The sequence below is a fragment of the Branchiostoma floridae genome, chromosome 10, assembly GCF_000003815.2.
Source record: "Branchiostoma floridae strain S238N-H82 chromosome 10, Bfl_VNyyK, whole genome shotgun sequence".
NCBI classification, from domain to species: Eukaryota; Metazoa; Chordata; class Leptocardii; order Amphioxiformes; family Branchiostomatidae; genus Branchiostoma; species Branchiostoma floridae.
Genome location: NC_049988.1, coordinates 13,572,814 through 13,592,499, shown reverse-complemented (window position 1 = coordinate 13,592,499; position 19,686 = coordinate 13,572,814). Strand labels below are relative to the sequence as shown.

Genomic DNA, 19,686 nt, shown 5'->3' with positions numbered 1-19,686 from the left:
GTCCGGATCGCCCCTCTTTCATGTTGCAAAAATGCTGTATCATATAAATCGTCTTCTCGTGCAGCTATTTACTTCTGTCCTTATTACATTAGTGGCGATTTGTTTGTCCCTGGATAGATGAACATGACATGAAATGAACAATAAAATGAAATGATTACCGTATGTCTCCGTGAATAGTTTCCAAATTGTTAAAAATGTATTGTGGAAAATCTGTCACTGTATTAGCTTGAGTGACGTTTTGTAGATCATTTATACTTACAAGTTTGACACAAAGGAGGAATTTAACAATTAGGTGATGGTCTTTGGATTTGTTTTTGGTCATGGATTCGGCGTCATCTTCATAACAAGTACATGTATGAGAGAGAAGAGGGAAATGGTTTATTGACATTAAAAACTTTGCAGCACAAAATGGCTGAATTGTCGTATTTTTTACAGTCAGGATTTCAGTCACTGGCTTGGCATCATTAAAGGCGTTCTAGTGACAAATAACATCAAGTTCTTTAGAATATTTGATTCTTGAGTGGAACACGAACAATCTTTTACTGCACAAATTGCATGGTGAAGTGTACCATTTGACATAGATCCCGTTCCGTCGTAGGAAGAAAAGCTTTTCTTCTGGTAAACAATACACATTTCAAGAAACAGACCGACACACATATCTTTAATAAAACAAGTTGATAAATTCTAAAATCCAGATCGAATGTGTCAAACGTATCCATGAACTTTTTTCAGAACGTAAAACCCTGAACTGGCTGAGTTTACAATATTCTTTATTACGTCAAATCCTCCTGTTATAAAAGCCAGCTAAAAATGGATCCACTTTAATGCAACTGTTTACACTAGGGCTGAAAAAAGTTACTGGTTCACCACAGCAGCTGGGATGGGTTTAACCACCCAGAAGCTCATGCCTGCAAAACAGACCACACTTGTCATGGGGTGCGGCTAGAGCAAACAATGGTTATTAATGTCATAGCAACAGTAGATGCTACAAATATTCCAACCATGTATTAAATGACCTATCTAAAGGAATGCTGTTCATATTGTTACGGGGATGTGGTGGTTCTGGTGGCAAAATGTAATTACAGTTTAACCAGGGTGATGGCTGATGGCTTTGACAAAGGGACGCTCGTACCAACGTTTACGGGTCGTATCATTTAAGCTACATCACATTCCAAACCGGGGCCCGGCTTTTGGGAACATAAGGTATGATATAAAAGACACCAAACTACGCGAGACGTACGGAGAACAGTCGTGGGCATTATTTGTGTATATTTTACGTATACAGCTCTATTTTTCGTTTCCACAAATAGCCCGGCCGGGCCCCGGTTTCAAAATGTGACGTTATCCTTACAGGTGCATGCGTTTTTGTCGAGGACGTGAATGAGTTGTTTTAGGCTTAGGTCACATTTCCAAACAGGGGCCCGGCCAGGCAGCTTTCAGGAGCGAAAAGAATGATATGAATGACATCAAAATACACAAAATGTCAAAATAAGATTCAAGGGCATGACTTGTGTATTTTTCCTCGTTGTAAAATTAGATTGTTCGTTTCTTTTGGTTAAAACATCCCGACCGGGCTCCGGTTTGGAAATGTGACCTAAGCCTTATGGGGAAGCTCATCTCAAGAGCCTCGACATGCTGAACATCCAACATGGCCCACATTGACGTTGTTCACATGTTTGATTGTTTCACATGTTTCAGGCATGCGCAAATATCGCAACTTTGCAGTCAGGAGAGGGCACTTGGACTGTAGCATGCCAATATCATATGACATGGATGAGGTCGGGGGTCATGGCTTTGATCTTGCCGCCTGTACCGATGATTTGATAAAACGTGCGAAGTTTTGTTTTTGGCTTTTTGGCTACGCGCAACGCCCCAGACGCCAATACACTATCAGTTATTAGAAAATGACTTTTTTAATTAGATAAAAACAATTATTTTCTAATAGATACAGATCATTAGAAGATATCAAGATGTGCGAACGTGAGTTTGTAGCTTTCATCAGTATGCACATAAAAACATAGCTTCATTGCAGTGGGATGTATTTTCAATAGAAAAAATAACATCAGGGGCAATAAAACGTGATGACATCATCCATATGGTAAAAAAATCATATTTAGAATTCTTTCATTCACATCTATCAATATTCGTGACGACTCCATTCTTTCTTAATGCATTAATAAGAAAACAATGGAAGGTCAAAATGCCAATTAGCCAGGTAGGAAACGTTTAAGTGGAAAAAAACTTGCAATGAGAGCTTTAGGCTGAAATTGTGAACCCGTTCATCGCTTAAGTGGAATAAATTATACTCCTTGTGAGGTAAATAGAAATGTGTGAGAAGTGGAAAATGAAACATATTTCATATCTGCAAATACCCCAAAATCCATGTAGAAAGAAAACATCATTCACGATAGTATCAAAAATCTATTCTAGACAAAGTAATCTACTGCAATATTCTACTAAATCATCCAGTCCGCCTTTCATTGAAAATGTGATCTTTATATTTTCTGTTGCTTCCAAAGAAAATGTCAAGAACATACCAACAGCGTAGTTTGATATAATGATTGTGTGTCTCACAATACTCACTCACTTAATTCTTATACACTGTCATTACCCGTGTTCTCAATTAGACTATGATCTCAAGTTGCAATATACTTTAATATCAGGAATTTTGTGACGAAATGTTAAAATTCAGAATTCCCGTGGGTCGGTCAGTGGGCGGTCAGGTGGTATTCCAATTCTTTAATGTGAAATTAAAAACATGATTGTAAATGTACGCAATGGTGTATTTATAGGTCAATGTTTGCTGATAATACAGAGTAGCTTTATTTGTCAACATATATCACAATATTTTGAAGATAGAGCAGGTTATTTTTATCTCTGTCGTCGCAGAGAATATTGATGATTCAGCAAATTTGTACTACAGGTCGTTCTTAAGAAAAATAGTCATTTGCCTCGTCATTCGGGTTTTACTTATCATGTACTGTTCACATTTATCAGACAGGATGTATTTAATGTTTATAACTTGAAGCACTTCAAAACCATTTTTGGTGACGTCAGAACCAATTTTCTGTGTTTAAACAATCTAAAAATATCCATGCCTTTTTACGGTTAGAGATAGAACTTTGCTAAACGGTGCAGATTTATAATCCGCAGGGTCAGCATAGGATTAGTCTTCAATGAATTGTTTCAATGTAAGTATTAAATAGGTTGCTATTACCAGAAGTTGTTTTAGTTGGTTTGTATTGGTAACAACTATAACAATAGAACGCTCTGCAACACACATAAAACATTGTGTTGTTTTTTAAAGTATATTATATTTCCTAAAATGGAGTAGTCAAACCCAACAACAAACCCAACTAGAATCATGTACACTTAAGTAGCAGAACATAGAATGTAGTTCTTAGGACCATTTTACTTTTCTTTATTATACCTGTTTTTTGTACTTGCAATTAGCCCTCGGGCACGAAATTGCAATAAACATTTATAGGGGGGGGGGTGAGTAAGGGAATATGTACCCGTTCTTATATACACCAGGTATTATGTATTTTCTAGAGTTGACGTAGCACATATTTTACATCACATACGTATGATTATTTTCAATAGAGGGGTTTGATGTTGCTCTCCCGTCCGTTTGTGGTATTTTCTATCTCACATGTGTCTTTTCACGTTATCTGTAATTTTTCTTCCAAAGCCTTATACGCTTTTGCAACTTATATTTTTATGTATTATTCAAGTGTAAAAAAAACACAGCTTCTAGTATTAGTTATTGAATCGATCGGCGTGCTGAACCCATGACTCTTTATCCCACCCCCATCAGGTACACATGATAGCATTCTCACGATCCTGATAGTGAACCCCCCAGATAGTTTAACAATCGATTGAACATGCACAGAACCGACAAGGTCAGGCCTGACCCTGTTCTATATCAGGGTGGCACTAGATTATAGTTCCTGTACCACACAGGCTGTTTTCTTTGGAAGATAAAGAATATTTTTATCACGCTACAAACACTTCAAATCCATTTATATTGACGTCATGACGTTATCCTTCATGTAAGATGAAAAGCTCAACGTTAACTGTTTATCTCACTTGTTCTGACAAGTGTGATTAGGGACCTTTGTGTAAGGATTAAGGCGGTGGAACTATTAACGGATATCATGCCTTGTATGGCTCTTATGTTTCCCGGTACGTTAGGAAGTCTATTAATTATTATTAGCTGTTACTGCGAATTTCAACATGAATTTACAACGCCATGTATCCATATATTACATAAACACGCCCTTTCCTCTAGACCCTGCGTCCTTGCTGCGACCACTGAGCGCCAGAAGGTTTGACAGATCGCTGAATTTCATAAAAAAAAGGACAGATCTTGCAAATGTTTTGTCTGTTCTGTTGTCTTTTACTTTTAAATATTACGTCATATTCCAAGTGTGGAATGAAGAGTCGCACAAATCCAAACTTTGTCGCTCAGCGATTGCCGTTCAGTCTCTCTCTCTCTCCCTCTCTCCCTCCCCTCTCTCTGTCTCTCTATCTGTTTCTCTATCTCTATCTGTCTATCTATCTATCTATCTATCTCTCTATCTCTCTCTCTCTCTCTCTCTCTCTCTCTCTCTCTCTCTCTCTATATATATATATATATATATATATATATATATACATGTATTGATACATTTAAACACTCATTCCTGTTCATGAAGTACACCAGAGCTGTTAGCGTATCACTACGAATTTCAACATACTGTATATATATATAAACATGTATTGATGTATTGATCCATGTGTTGATACATGTGTTGATACATTTAAACATTTCATTAAGAACCTGAGCTGTCAGTACGTATTGATTTCTATAGGTAGAAGATTAGTTTCTCACTACGTATAAAGGACGACAAGTTGAGAAATAATTTGCTGCGTAGCCACAAGTCCCAAAGTCAGCGGTCAACGTTCGATGTTTGGTCACTGCGAGTTTGACAAAAGATAACTTTTCGTTAAGTAAACGTGGTCTGAACTAATTAGTTCAGTCTTTGTGAGCGGCCTTGTCTCCGACCTGTCTGCACATTTGCACCTCCGGTTTATTTTAGTTCAAGGGGAATGCGTCATAGCGAGATTTCTGTATACGGTTTAGCACTATCAACATACTTAAGGTGTATTTCAGGAGGACAAATTTGTACAAAGCGACAAGTAGGTGTTAGAGAAATGCATGTGTCAACAGCTTGTAATCGCAACAAAGGGAAGGGTATTGATTTGCGGCTAGTGTGACGTAGGTAAAAAAGATAATATACACGCTCTTGCTGACATGAGTTAACCGGTAGGTACATGTACATAAGGTCAATTTTACTCAAATTAGTCAAAACCTGTAGATTTCTACGTTGAAACCAAATTAAATCGTTTTTTTTTATAAAACTACTAGTATGTTTGTCTTCTAACAACGCGCCTTAAATCAGGATGTTTGGCAATACTTAAGATCAAAAGTTTACTTTGTTAAATCCTGGGAGTCATGACTTTTTGTGTTTTGAACACAGGTGAACGTTACATCCTGGAGTTAGTTGAAGCTTATGTAAATCTCTGCCAGGATTGACGTTAATACCTTCAAAACACAAGTGAATATACCTTTCAAATGGTCTATTGTTAAGTCATCGTTACCTGTTCAGCCTATACAGATTAGTACGTCAGTTTATAAATCCTGTCATGATGCTGAAATATAGCTGTGCAACAACCTATCTCATCCATGACCGAGTGAGAACTACACTGTCCCAGTTAAGCAAACATATTACAGTATTATTACCTTTGCCAAGAAAGTTATGTAGTCGGTGGCGTTCTTTTGTGTCTGTGTATCTGTGAACATGATGATAACGCAAGAAGTTGGGGATGGACGACTGTCTTGATATGTTATATGTCTGTAGAATCAAATCCCTGTCCAATATTTGACACTTTAAAAAGGCAATCCGCCATTTGTTCTCTCAAGTTAAGATTTTATCTGTAAATTTAGATTTGATAGATTTTATCTGTAAATTTTGTGTTATGACTGTGATCCTTCTTTTGATCTTGTTATCTAAATTTATATACATGTCTGTGCTGTATATGTATGTTTTATTGTTCGAACCTCGAACCCTGGAAGACTAGCCCTTAAGATGGTATCTTACTGCATTTGGGGCACCCGTGCGGCACTGCTGGGTTCGCTCACTGCGGCACTGTTGTGCTATTTTCGCCGTTTTTTTTATATTGTCTAAATTAGATATTGCGCAATACTTAAAAGTATGACCCAGAAGACAACAAAATACACAAAACGTAAGAAAATTCGTTCTTTGTCTCTGAAATTCGTTGAGTATCTTTCGAACCCTAAGTGTAGTGAGATACCACCTTAAATATGGCTAAAGGGCATCGCAATAAAGGAATTAAAGGAATGCGTAAACTGTTCGTGCATGCAGTTTCTTAAAGGTCTGAGTTAGAAACGTTTAATGTGAACCTTAGAACTTTAATTTCAACAATCACAGCTCAATCTGTATATATTAGGCGTACCTTGTGACAAAGAGAACTGACATGAATTGACACACCGACTGTGAAGTTCACGTTCGACTTTCAAAACTACAAAAGAACAAAGCTACTCGGGCGTGGCTAAACGCTCAAGTTTTCTCGACATGAAATTTACTCTCCTAATAGTTACATAGGAGTTTGATCTCCATCTTGTATAAACACTGACCTCGATTTACCTTAGAATAACTATAGATGCCTCTCGTTGCTGCAGCAAGTGAAGAAATTTAATAATACTGGCATCCCGCTATGTGTGTGTAGGTGCTTGTGGGTCAGCAGAACATAACTCGGTTGCATGGCGTCTCACCATTCAAGAATTTCAGTCATTCAACTTTATTCACAGAAAAGATCTTGAACTGTGCTTTTTTGTGTTGGTTCACTTGTGGAAGAATTGACATTGGTGAAAGAATTGACATGACAAATGGCTATTGCCTTTTTAAGATGTCAACTCAAAAGGCTACATTGTACGGTTTGATCCACTTACACTGAGAAGGATCTCAATTGTTCTTGATAAGTGTGGTGGGTTCTTTAATGTGTTAGCCTCACACACGGGACCTCCTGCATTAGTCGCATCCGAATGGATAGTTTGAAAGCGATCTGCTTCTCACGTGTGCGGCCTTGATTACATTTATTCTGTATTATCGCATTTTTGCAGTATTTTGCACTATAATTTTTGTTTTTGCGCAGTTCATATGTCATAGTCCGTAAAGACTTACTAACAGTAGTTCATAAAACACAATATATTTCCTTTATGGAAAAGCTACACTACAAATGGAAAAGCATGCTATACTATGGTAAATGTATCCCAAAATAAAGTTCTCTTGTTTTACATATGTCTGTCATAGTTTAGAGCTGTCTCATGCATTAGCTAACGAAATATGAAGTGATCTGCCACCTATTTTTGCAATGTTAAGAAGAAACAAGACAAACGAATTGCGGAAAGACATAACTGTATTGTACAGATGTGATGTTATACATTGCTGGTACATGTAGTAGTAGTAATGTTGTTAACTTGCTGTATATGTCATCCATTTTTAATGCAATACGATAGACAATGCTTTGGTAATGATGCCTTAACCCACTCTCCTGAATAGAAGTAAAGATAGTCGTCACGACGAAAGTACAGGGGTTTAGCTAGGATACCTGTTAAAAGTATCGGCTTAGGACCATGAGATATTTAAGAAAAGTACTTTATAAGGAAGAAACGAAAGCTGTCGATAGGGTGTGACAAGTTACAAGTAAAGACCTGCCTAAAAAGTCAAACACGTAGAATATAAACTGATTTCTATCGATAACAATAGAGCCCATATAATATACACTACACAAAAATCTATAAGCACATTCATGAAAAACGTACCGTCAAGATTGGATTTGTGTAGCTATATAGATATTTGAAAAAAGTCTACGTCACTTATATTATTACACTTGCCCATTAAATCTTCTCAACACACGTAAGCAAAAGAAATAGACTACCTGGTGTCAACACAAATTTTAAAGTGCTCGAACTGAGCATATCTATATTGATACATGTAGCCATAGCCTTGGTTATATTACGTGTAGAATCTACTGGTAAGACTTGTCCAATTATCCGTTATCTCGGTAGTCCGTTTGTCTGGATCATTGTTTCTTCATGGCCACCCTGAGGAAAAAAAGAACACAGTTACAGGTTATCAAATCTCTTCAGTGTAGCAGGGAGGGGAGGGCATAGTAGGTGTGAAACAGTATAATATCGTTGAATTTGCATGTAATGGTCAAAGATTAGACCGAAGATATCATTATAAAATTTAACCCCTTTTTAGAGAAATAAACGCAAGGTATATGATATTCCCTAATGGAGTATAACAACAAGAAATATGTAAACAGAAAAAACTGTACTACAGTATCTACAATAGTTTTGGAAACACTGCGTGTTTTTTTTTTATGGACGAATTAATGAAGACTTTACTGTACATTTTCGTCCAACTGGGCCAAGTACATGACACAACAAACTTTGAACAAAGACACGTTTACAAATTCACACATGCTTGTACGAGTATTGTACTCTAGCATACAAGATCAGCTTTTCCTCTTATCTTAAAAATGGTAAAAATGTATTGTATTGGTTTAGCTATTGTCAGTTTATCAAAACGTTTTAGTTGAAAGTTTATTTGCAAGTTCATGCCCGGAGGCTAATTGTATGTACATTGTAGAAACATAGGAAACATACATGTAAAAATGAATAGTGATACGCATAATTGTAAAAAGATGCTACTAGTGATGGCTATTTCTAAGCAGATTGGGTTTACTTACCGATTCCTGTGAGTCCACAGTCGTAAGGCCTGCCGCACTGTGAGCAGCGGTTGGGGTGTGCCTGGTCGCACAGACAGCCCCTGTTCCTGCAGCACGCGCAGGCCGTGTTACCCGGCTCTCCCCACGGGCAGGCGCACCCGGTCTCCGTCAGCGTCCAGCCGTCTATAGCCTCCTCAGCGTCTGGAGTCAGGGTGGAAAACTTGCAGTCTGGTTATTCACTAACTCACTGTCCGAGTACTAGTCGTAGGATGCAATGGTAACATACTAGCTGCTTTAGTTCTTCCGTCCCTCTTTTATGTCACTCAAATATTGCGAACTTATTGTCTTAGAAAGGCCTTACAAAGAACGTCTTTCATTGAAAATAGCGCCATCAAACACGAAACCGTCTGCATACGTGAATACTGCATATCAATGCTGTTGCGATTTATATTAGTAGCTTATTTGAAATTGCATCATATAATCCCTGTGCATGGCTGGGGGCAGAATTGCGCACTTATTTAAAGTGTTGAATGCATTGTCAAAAGTAAGTTAAGTGTACATCCTGAAATAGATTTCGATATTTTCTGATAGAAAATATCAATAGAACATCAAAATATCAAAAGAGCATCAAAATATCAATAGAGCATCAAAGTAAAATAACAAATGCAGCAGTTTTTTTTCTTTAGTTCTGTCTTAACACAAACTTTTGTACCATGAATACTAGTCAGTAATTACCGAGAACTCCGCAGAGGTGCCCGTATCCACACTGTACACACAGGTCTGGGTGTTCCTGTGGAGAAATGACACAACTGGATTATTGTTCTGTTAAATAACTGTCGCACGCTTTCCATGTTACACCTAAGAGTGGCAGCAGTAGTAATGGCAATACAGAACGTGTGCTATGCCTTTCTGTAAGAGTGACACACACCAGTAGTTGAGTAATGTGAAGCATATACCTTTAGAATACAGATATATTTGGTTGTTGATAAGTTTGTGCAGTAACGGCACGGTCACAATGGTTGTAGGCCGTCGTACGATTCTGATGTCGTAGGACTTTCTTGTAGGATGTAAATGTGACAGAATCAACAACTGACAAGGATCTATATACATGAGACAGCCTTTTTCGTAACAAGACCTTGTATAACACACGCACGATCACCCCAAGAATCCTCTCAGTTTGCGATCAGTTTGTAAGACAATCTTACGACGAATATGACCGGGCTCTTGAGGACCTGTAGCCGGCCTCACAGGGCAGAGATCTTTTGGGAGTCTTCATTAGTTTATAAACAGCAGTAGGATTGTCATGGCCTTATGTCTCTCCAGGGATAAATCGTACGCAGTAGTAGGTAGGTAGGATTGTGAGACAGTTAACCCACGTCAGTGCACTGGCAGGCGCCGGGCGCACAGCAGCCGCAGTCCGACCGGCTGTAGTCGAAGTAGCACATACAGGTCATGTTCGGCAGGGTCCACTTGTTCCCTGGTCGTCCATCGGCCGGACCTACCCTGCTTTCTGTCAAGGAAATAGATATAAGGAAGTCGTTTTGCGATGGGTGCAATACGAATTTATAGGTCTATATATATATATATTAAATGAATGCATAAAAGATATTCATTGCACGTTTATGCTCTTATGCTAAGGTCACATGTCCCAACCGTGGCCCGGCTGACCTGTTAGCGGAAACGAAAGTATAATAAAATATGCACAACTTATGATCTGGAATGATTTTTGTGTGTTTGTTGTCTTTTATATTATACTTTTATCCCCCCCCCCCCAAAAAAAACCCCTGCCCGACCAGGCCCCGAATTGGTATTGTAACGCTAACGTTACAATTCAAAGTAAAAGTCCATCGTAACAAAAAAGTACAGTTACAGTGATATAAGAATGTGACATTTTACTACATGTCCAATGACTAATGTATTCTGGTAGGTACGGCTTCAACTTCTTCCCGCTACCCGCTCAAAACTGTACATGTAAGGACAGACGGAGCTTATACAACATGGTTTACGAGATTGCATAAGGTATATGAATTGTTCTGTGCCTTGTAATCTATTGGAGAACGTATTGGGGCTATCTACGCCTTCTATATGTATAGAGATAGAGACCGATTGATTCAGCGATTCTGTGCATTATGTTTGAGACATTAAGCGAGATACTGAGACATTATACCTGACTCGCAGTGTTCTCCACCAAACCCGTCAGGGCACTCACACTTGTCCTGAGCCACACACACGCCGCCATTCTCACAGGACACGCTGCATGTGACTGTAAGGAGGGGAACAATGCCATGAAAAACTCAGTGAATAGTTTCATCAGGTTGGAGAGTCACTGAATAACATGGTTTTTGTACACAATCAATTGATTTATTTCCCCGACGTTTCGGCGACCGTCTGTCACCTTCCTCATGGCGATTCTCATAGAATTGGGCATTAGAATTGCTTTGAGGTAGATGGCAGACGGTCACCGAAATTTCACACTTCGTTGTGTGCAAAGATGCCACAAACATTTTACTGCACTTTTCACATCATCGGTCTGTAAGATATGTGCCCACGCGAATGCGAGTGGGGAAAATCCAAAAGATTCTGTTCACCATTGTTACTTATATTACACATATCTCGATATCTGCCTTGACTTCTGCAGTCAGCTTTGCTACAAATCTTACATTGCACGATACACAGATCTAGTAGATCAGACTTATAGCACACTATAGCACATAAAATCCGTCACATGATTGAGCAATACATGTTAGACGTATTCACATTTCTTTCGTATACATATAGCTTGCTGTGTGGCTTAGCATCCGTGCTTGGTGCCATCTACCTGAATAAGCGTAAACTACAGCCCCCTAGTTGCGCTTTACATACAATGACGGTGCCTCTGGCAACTTAGGCACTCATTCAAACATGGCTGTAGGCAAACTTAACCGTCCGTGCTGTTGCATGGCTACACATAATACGAGTTTTACCTCGACTTGATATCTGAATGGCATGACTGAGTTACTAATTAATGATGTCTTAAGGCCTATGTGAAAGTACACTATGGATCAGGATGTGAAGGTACACTAGAACCTTAAGGCCTAAGTTAAAGTACACTAGAGCCTTAAGGTGAGAGTAAACTAGAACTTCCTGAGTCGTGTCTAAGATTAGCGTAGTGTGAGAAACTCACATTCGGGCCCTCCCTCTCCTTCTTGTCCGCCTTCTTCGTTTCCTAAAGGGTACAAAGGTGAGTGTTAAGTACGCTGTCATGAGCTGCAACAAACATTGAATAGGGTGGAAGAACTGGGTGACCAATTCTGTAACGGACGTCCCATTCGCAAAGAATATGTATATGTATATGTTTGTGGTCACAATACCAGCCTGCTGCCACAATGTATTGTACTTATTACAACCTGAATAAAGTTAAAGTTACAGTAGTCGCAAAGGACAATAGTAATCCTCACTGTGAGGACAGACAGACTATAAATAAGAGGTAGATTACGTACCAGGTGTAAACCCGAAGGATCCGCCCCAACTTCCGTAACTGAAAATAAGGATAGACAGAACAACAAGACCGTTGGTTTTAAGGTAAATGCAATTGTTATTGAATATCCAACCGTACAGATTTGATTTGGTATCCATGACACACGCGTGTACGTAATGTGGATTATTCATTTGTAAAAAGAAGTGACAGAGTTTCATCGGATGTTTGGAGAAAGATGACAACCATTAATACCATTTTCTCAAAATAGATTGCATGTATTGTTTATGAAACAAGTAACAGTCGTCCTTACTGAAGACTGGAAACCCCGTTCGACTCGGAACCTTCGTATGAATCCTGGCCGTCCATCATGTAGACTGTCACTTCTCCACCACTGTCTTCAATCCGTCCGGCATGGATGGCAGCACGGCACACACTGGAGTCCTAGAATTAGAATAAAGCCATCGGTCAATAGTTATATATCTGCCAATAGTACCATTGCAGTACATTCTAAATCCTTACACCACTTTTCGTTGGGCGACCACGTCAAATGGCCAGGTGAACACGAGATGGAGAAGTCGCGCGTTCGATTTCTGACATTCCTAACTAGACGTTATATTCATGGGAAAGGCACGTTACTCAACTTTCCCCACTCAAATCAGGGGTTAAGATGGTACCTGACATTTTGGGAGCCAAAGGAGAGGGATGGGCTCCGTCTTCCAATACCGTGCCCTAGACACAATGGATAACAACCAACTGCCACTTCGGTCTCAAAATGGCTATGGAACTGCCTTTACCTTTTTACTCTTCTTCGTTTCGTCACAGAATCACGATTGTTCTTGCCTCTTTGGTAACGTTGCCTTTAGTTTGGAAGGTAGTCATTTATCATAACGAATGCATATCTACCGAAGTTTGATGGAGATATATGATATGTACAGTGAAAGCTAATATATGTCATACTCATTTGTATGATCACTTACGTCTGTATAGATGCCATCTCCCCAAATAGTCGCCCCAGTAGACGCACAATCCGCGGGACAAACAATCCTAACAAACGACAACACGTCAATGAGTCAATCTGATTTTTGATAGAATTAGGCGTGGCCGGATAACTCTCAATGACGTCGTCGTGACACCGTACTAATTTACATAAATTAGTACATTGCATATTTAAAACGTCCCCCAAACTCATCAGCTACCCTTCAATACTACCTTAACATGGGTTTGAAAGTGATGGGGTATGATAATAATGCCTTGTATGTACTGAGGTTATGAACTGAAATATCAGCAAAGTATCAATGACTTTCTCACGTGAAAGACTCCCCCTCCATTTCTCTCGCCTCTGTAGAACAGGTCACCGTGTCTGAAAAGGTGCATTGTTATTATTTGTGTCTCGAAATCAAGAGGTAATGGGAACATAAATAGAGTTTTTTAAATTGAATTTTCGTGGATATTAATGAGTACCAACCTTCACCTGGTTGCTCCTCGGGTATTACTGGATCTAATAATAGAAATACAATTACAATTAAAATGCTCATTCTAGAATAGAAGTCTAACAAAACATATCTCTTATTTCAACAATCGCATAATGAAGAGAATAAATTTACGATGGCAACCATATAGCTGAATATTGTCACATTACTGTATTTGCATGTATATATTGTCTAAATGAAATTTAAAAAAATGAAAATCTAAGTATCAATTATACAAATCGGTATTAATGGCATTCCTGAATTGTCACATGCAATGTAAACATGTCAAAATTGAAAACCTGCAGCTGCTTTCGTCTAACGTTAGTACAAGCTGATAGAGGTAAATACATTCTGTTTTTATATAATACGTACCTTCTGTGAAGGCGAAGGAACCACCCCAACTGCCATAGCTATAAAGAGAATGCATCATTAACAAGATTAGACAAACAGTTACTTAAGCATCTAATTGTATCCGAAGTCTGACTCACACTTGTGCCCATCGGACTGTTATGAGGCAATGTTTCTTTTAGCACATGTATTATTTACCTGTACTGTTATTCTAGCTAGCTAATGAAAAAGGATTTCACAATCTCCCGGTAAGGTAAATTTATAGAAGAAAAAGTCCCTTACGCTGTAGTGGTGATTCCATTCTTCTCGGAACTCCTGTAAGCGTCTCGCCCAGGCAGTTTGTAAATGGTGACCTCCCCACCCGTGTCTGCGATCCTGCCGTCGTGAATCGCAGCTCGGCAGATACTCGAGTCCTAAATGTTTTCAAAATGATAAACCGCACATGTAAGAGGAGAAGATCAAAATATGATTAACCTTACGCCATCCGAATCATAATCAAAGCGGTTACTTACATCTGTGTAGATGACAGTTCCCCACACAGCACCTCCCGTTTGCTTGCAGCCGCCAGGGCAAGTCAAACTGTAAGAACATAAAAACATGTTTGAGACATTAAAGTAATGGTCAATGTTGTAGTGAGGCACTCATTGGCACCCTGTAGACTATGTGATCAGTCTAAAATGAATGACGAAAGACAGTGGATGCTGACTGAAACGTCTGACCGTCTGCAAAGCTCATCCACTTTCTTAAGTTAACTTTTGTATCTCATTATCTATACTTCGTGAACATAGACTAAATAATCATTTGCGTATCCAGATAAATTCCGATGACTTACGTGGCAGTGTCACCATCCAGTTGACGTGATTCCGTATTGCAGTCCGCGGTGGCTGCATGTGAGAAAAGAATATTATTTTCTTCTAAAGATATCGATGTTCTGATATTTCAAGGATACCAGTTGCGCGAATACTGCACAATATGCTTTGAATCGAAGTCTTCGATGTAGATTGGTCAAGTTTATGTTAAGGTTAGGGGCAAACATAAGGACAAACTCACGGGATCCAGATCCGGGCTCCTGTGGTTCTGGTTGTTCTTCAGGTGGAATGACTGGATCTGTATCAGGGAAAAGTTTTAAAATGTTATCTATAAACTATCGTTGGCGCTTAGTAGGAAATACCAATCAAAATAAAACTGACCCTTTTCCTGAAATGATCGCTAAGAAGGTATGCACAACGTATATTATGTTACATAGCGTAGATATTGCAGCTGGTGAAGCTGTCAGGGGAGGATGTAAGGAAGTACACAGACCTGCAGTAAAGGCAAAGGAACCGCCCCAGCTTCCGTACCTGTAACAGGAAGGAACAACGATCAAACAGATGCCATAGTTTAGATGTACACGCAAAGTATAGTATAGGATTCTCGTTAATGTAGCTGACTTTTGCATAGGTCAGATAATCATTTGAAGAGATCTATTTGTTTCATGAAGTTGAACAGTAAGTCTTACCCAAGAGTCTCGATGCCGTTCTGGTCAGAACCTTGGTACGAGTCCTGTCCGGAGATCTTGTAGACAGTCACCTCGCCACCGCTAGCGGGGATCCGGCTGTCATGGATAGCAGCACGGCAGATACTCGAGTCCTAACATAATTACAAAGTTAGAGGAGAATGTTTGCACTAATCGTTTTGGAAGTGTGATAGCGACGCAGTCATTTAAATGACGCGTAAGAGTCAAGCAGATGCACCAGTGGTAAACATGTTTTAAAACATTTTTTTGCAACATCTATTGACAAGGCTTGGTGATGGTACACTCACGGCAAACGTTTGTGATCGGAAAAACAGTGATACAAAGTATGTTAATATCTATTTATACCGAAATGCCACAAGACATTACCCTGACCCTCGAGGCAGCGCTGCTAGTTTTTGAGGGTCGGACAGTATTATATATTATAGATAGTTCCTTCATTACTCACATCTGTGTAAATGATTTTACCCCAGACTGTTCCTCCCATCTCAGCACAACCGGCAGGACAGCTAATTCTGTTGAAGAAAATAAGATAAAGTTGATGAATTTTGTTCAGAATGATATTTTACAAGAAAGACAACCAGAAAGGAAGAATGAATTTTAAAAGTCTTACGTGTAGGATTCCCCTTCCATGTCCCTAGACTGTGTGTGGCAGGTCACGGTTTCTGTGAGCGAACATTGGAAGGATAGTTAATGTGTTGCACTATAAGCTCAATGAATCACAGTAATTCTTTTACTCGTCACGCCCGAATGGCCGGAAAATAGCTTACCTCAAACTTAGGTTGCGTCAATGTTTGTGTATATCATAAAGTTACATTTTTTGTTTGTGATGAAGAGGTCTAGGAAAGATGTTCACCTTGAGCTGGTTCCTGTTGCGGTATGATAGGCTCTGGGACAATATACAAAACAACATACGTTGAATTCATTATTTATTTGTAAAACGTAAACGAGTAAAAATTTACATTAACTTAAATTAAATAGCAGCTCAACTATAGTAAAATGAGAAACTTTTACATGTGGACTCGTGACTTAGATTCATGACTCACCAGGCGAGAAGGCAAAGGAGCCACCCCAGCTGCCGTACCTGCAAATTGGGCATACAATCTAATGAGAATGTCTGCTGTTATGTACATGTATAGTTCAATGTGCTGAACTGTGTGCAGAGGTTGTTGTGGAAAATATGACGTATAGGGATAACAGAGTTTACTGGAAAGCACTGCCGCCTTGGACCTTCACGTCTGGGTCTTGGAATTTGTAGTCAAAGTTTGCATGCAATCTTCAACTTAAGGAATAACGCTGTTTCTGAACACACATGCGGTAGATACATAATATTGGGCCTTAATGATAAGTACACACGCTACTTCAACATGGACCTATAACTCACGGATTAGTCTGCATCCCGTTCTGTTCAGACCCCAGGTACGAGTCCTGTCCAGGCAGTTTGTAAAGAGTCACCTCCCCACCAGCGTCTGTGAGCATGCCGTCATGGATAGCGGCGCCGCAGATACTCGAGTCCTGAAGCATAGGAGTCATATTTTTGTCACAGTACTCCCATTTTGATGGTGCGATGACATACTTCATTTTCTCAACTAGTTCCTGTTGTGTTTATTTTTCATTTTACAATACCCCTGTAGCCTGACTAACATCACGCTTTTGGCAGCCGGCCCGACAGAGGAGTGGTCATTAACCCCAGCCAGCGAGATACTATATAAACACGGGCTATAATACCCTAGTCTGTATTTTCTCATATTCTGGACCATTATTGTAGCTGAAATTACCGATGAAACGCAGTCTAATACCAAAGGAATTTTAGTGATGTTTAGATATATTCAATTGATAGGCTACTTACATCAGTGTAGATAACCAGACCCCAGATGGTGCTCGCACCCGCCAAACAGCCGGCAGGACACGTCACGCTGTTCGTCAAATCAGAGAGAAAGGATCATATCAGCCATCTTCATCAGCCATTCTATCATGAATCATGGATGGATTGGTTTTGATACAATGTTGACAGGCTAAATTTTCTTGTGAGCATGTGATCGTGATGCCATATTATATCTCAACCGCAAATCTTGTTCACTATCGTGTTGACTTTTACTTCATAAATAACTGACAAAAAATGATGATACTACTAAAGTAATCATATTAAGGAGAAGTCTACCAAATATTTTGCCATGGCCAACTTGCCGACTATATAATATAACAATAACTATATATATTGGTATGTCCAACATACGTGAGCGTGTCGCCGTCCAACTGCCTTGATTCCGTGTGGCAGTCAATAGAACCTACAAATGAGGTAGATTGGGACAAATCTCAATTCCATGAATACCACTCCATTGATATGACGACAGTCACTGAACCTCCATGAATAGAAAGATGACAGACCATCACCAAAACGCCGGTGAAATAAAGCAGTACTTGTGTAAAAAGAGTATATTTATCCACAACATTGAGTCAAATATCATAAAATTAAGATTATAGCCCAAGTGTTTATTTGTAGGTAGATCTATAAAGGCACCTTGCTCAGGCTCCTCCTGCTCCCCTTCCCCTTGCTGCGGCATGACAGGATCTGTAAAAGTAAAGTGTAGTCAAATCATTGACGGTCATGTTTTCCTAAACGTAGAATACAATGTATTCACATTTAACCCTGTCATTGTGTATCGTTAAACCTTGTTGATGCCATTTGTTTCCTTACATTGTACGTTGGCTTTCTTGTGCAGTTAAAGGTCTATATACATCAGAGCATCATTGAAAATTGGAAAGTAATTCAGTGGTCAATCTCTATATGATATGATGCTTAAAGAATATTGATCACTTACCTGGTGTAAAGGCGAAGGAACCGCCCCAGCTGCTGTACCTGAAAGTTGAATGTAGACGGGTCAGCAACACAGGTTGAAACAATTTGCAAACGTAACCAACTAAGTCACATTATCAACTGATACTGATACACGATAATCATACATGTATTACTTACTGGAGAGTCTGGATTCCATTTTGCTCAGACCCTAAATACGAGTCCTGTCCGGGTATTTTGTAGACAGTGATCTCTCCACCACTGTTGGTGATCCTACCGTCATGGATAGCAGCACGGCAGATACTCGAGTCCTGTAGAATAAAGATGAAACACATTCTATATATACTAGCTATAGTGACAAATTGTTTTAAGATATCGTAGTTTAATAACGCTGTCAATCATAGCAGTTTTCTTATAATACTCGCGTGATTCCTTTTCACTTGTCTTTTTTATTCTACATACTATATGGTATACGTGTACTCACATCTGTGTAAATCACAAAACCCCAGACAGTTGCTCCTGAATCACAGCCTGCGGGACAAATCACCCTGTGGAATTAAAAGAAATACATGATATTGTAATGATCTTTAAAATACTGGCATTAGACACTTTGTAAATTGTTTTCATGATTTCTTAACTCACGTGTAGGAATCGCCATCCCTGTCTCTGGATTGAGTATGGCAGTCAACGGTATCTGGCAAGGAGAAGAAAATAAAATCATACAGTTTCTGCCTGTCCTTTGTATGTTTGTTTTTAATACGCTCCAAATCATGAAATACGACGTTTCTAATACAGACGTCTTGAACCTTCTGAACACAACATGTATATGTCCTCTCCAAAGGCTGAGTAAACAACATCTAACCTGCACGTTCCTCCACCTCGGGGACGACTGGATCTGAAAAGACAAACGTATCATTGTGCATTCTTAGTGATTCAGAACCCTGTAAACATTGTAACTGAAATAAAGAATAAAGAAGTAACTAGCGTCGTGATTACGGTACTGACTTCTATGAAACAAATGATCAGCTGTACTTACTAGGGGAGAAGGCGAAGGAACCGCCCCAACTGCCATACCTGGGGGTCAGACAGAAAGATCACTGTTACTGTTTGTCCTTATCATACCAACAGAATTACCGTGTGTGGAACCTTACAGTCTAAATCACCGGATGATGATAGAAGAACGACGTTTATCAGTTTACATCACCGATGTACTTACTCTCGAGTGGTGATCCCATGTTGTTCTGCCGCCAGGTAGGAGTCCTGCCCGGGTAGTTTGTAGACAGTCACCTCCCCACCGCTGGCT

At 39.4% G+C, this 19,686-nt stretch overlaps 1 protein-coding gene across 2 annotated transcripts in view; it reads right to left on the bottom strand.

Annotated features, from left to right (window-relative positions):
• Positions 1–7,464: 7,464 nt before the first annotated feature.
• The window catches only part of LOC118424472, a 28,655-nt gene continuing 16,433 nt past the window's right edge, over positions 7,465–19,686 (bottom strand). Inside the window, exons 20-51 of one of the 2 annotated variants that reach the window (XM_035833041.1) lie at positions 19,420–19,457; positions 19,246–19,278; positions 19,026–19,077; positions 18,868–18,931; positions 18,564–18,694; positions 18,409–18,446; positions 18,108–18,158; positions 17,823–17,874; positions 17,436–17,502; positions 16,971–17,101; positions 16,633–16,670; positions 16,443–16,475; positions 16,200–16,251; positions 16,035–16,101; positions 15,572–15,702; positions 15,376–15,413; positions 15,124–15,180; positions 14,906–14,957; positions 14,586–14,652; positions 14,356–14,486; positions 14,098–14,135; positions 13,722–13,754; positions 13,565–13,616; positions 13,234–13,300; positions 12,567–12,697; positions 12,279–12,316; positions 11,963–12,004; positions 10,967–11,062; positions 10,176–10,309; positions 9,535–9,589; positions 8,821–9,000; positions 7,465–8,170 (exon numbers count right to left, since the gene is read on the bottom strand). In XM_035833041.1, the coding sequence (XP_035688934.1) occupies positions 8,160–8,170; positions 8,821–9,000; positions 9,535–9,589; positions 10,176–10,309; positions 10,967–11,062; positions 11,963–12,004; positions 12,279–12,316; positions 12,567–12,697; positions 13,234–13,300; positions 13,565–13,616; positions 13,722–13,754; positions 14,098–14,135; positions 14,356–14,486; positions 14,586–14,652; positions 14,906–14,957; positions 15,124–15,180; positions 15,376–15,413; positions 15,572–15,702; positions 16,035–16,101; positions 16,200–16,251; positions 16,443–16,475; positions 16,633–16,670; positions 16,971–17,101; positions 17,436–17,502; positions 17,823–17,874; positions 18,108–18,158; positions 18,409–18,446; positions 18,564–18,694; positions 18,868–18,931; positions 19,026–19,077; positions 19,246–19,278; positions 19,420–19,457 (2,200 nt within the window). In that variant the 3' untranslated portion in view covers positions 7,465–8,159. The remainder of the gene's footprint in view (positions 8,171–8,820; positions 9,001–9,534; positions 9,590–10,175; positions 10,310–10,966; positions 11,063–11,962; positions 12,005–12,278; positions 12,317–12,566; positions 12,698–13,233; positions 13,301–13,564; positions 13,617–13,721; positions 13,755–14,097; positions 14,136–14,355; positions 14,487–14,585; positions 14,653–14,905; positions 14,958–15,123; positions 15,181–15,375; positions 15,414–15,571; positions 15,703–16,034; positions 16,102–16,199; positions 16,252–16,442; positions 16,476–16,632; positions 16,671–16,970; positions 17,102–17,435; positions 17,503–17,822; positions 17,875–18,107; positions 18,159–18,408; positions 18,447–18,563; positions 18,695–18,867; positions 18,932–19,025; positions 19,078–19,245; positions 19,279–19,419; positions 19,458–19,686) is intronic. The other variant, XM_035833042.1, reaches the window with a different exon arrangement.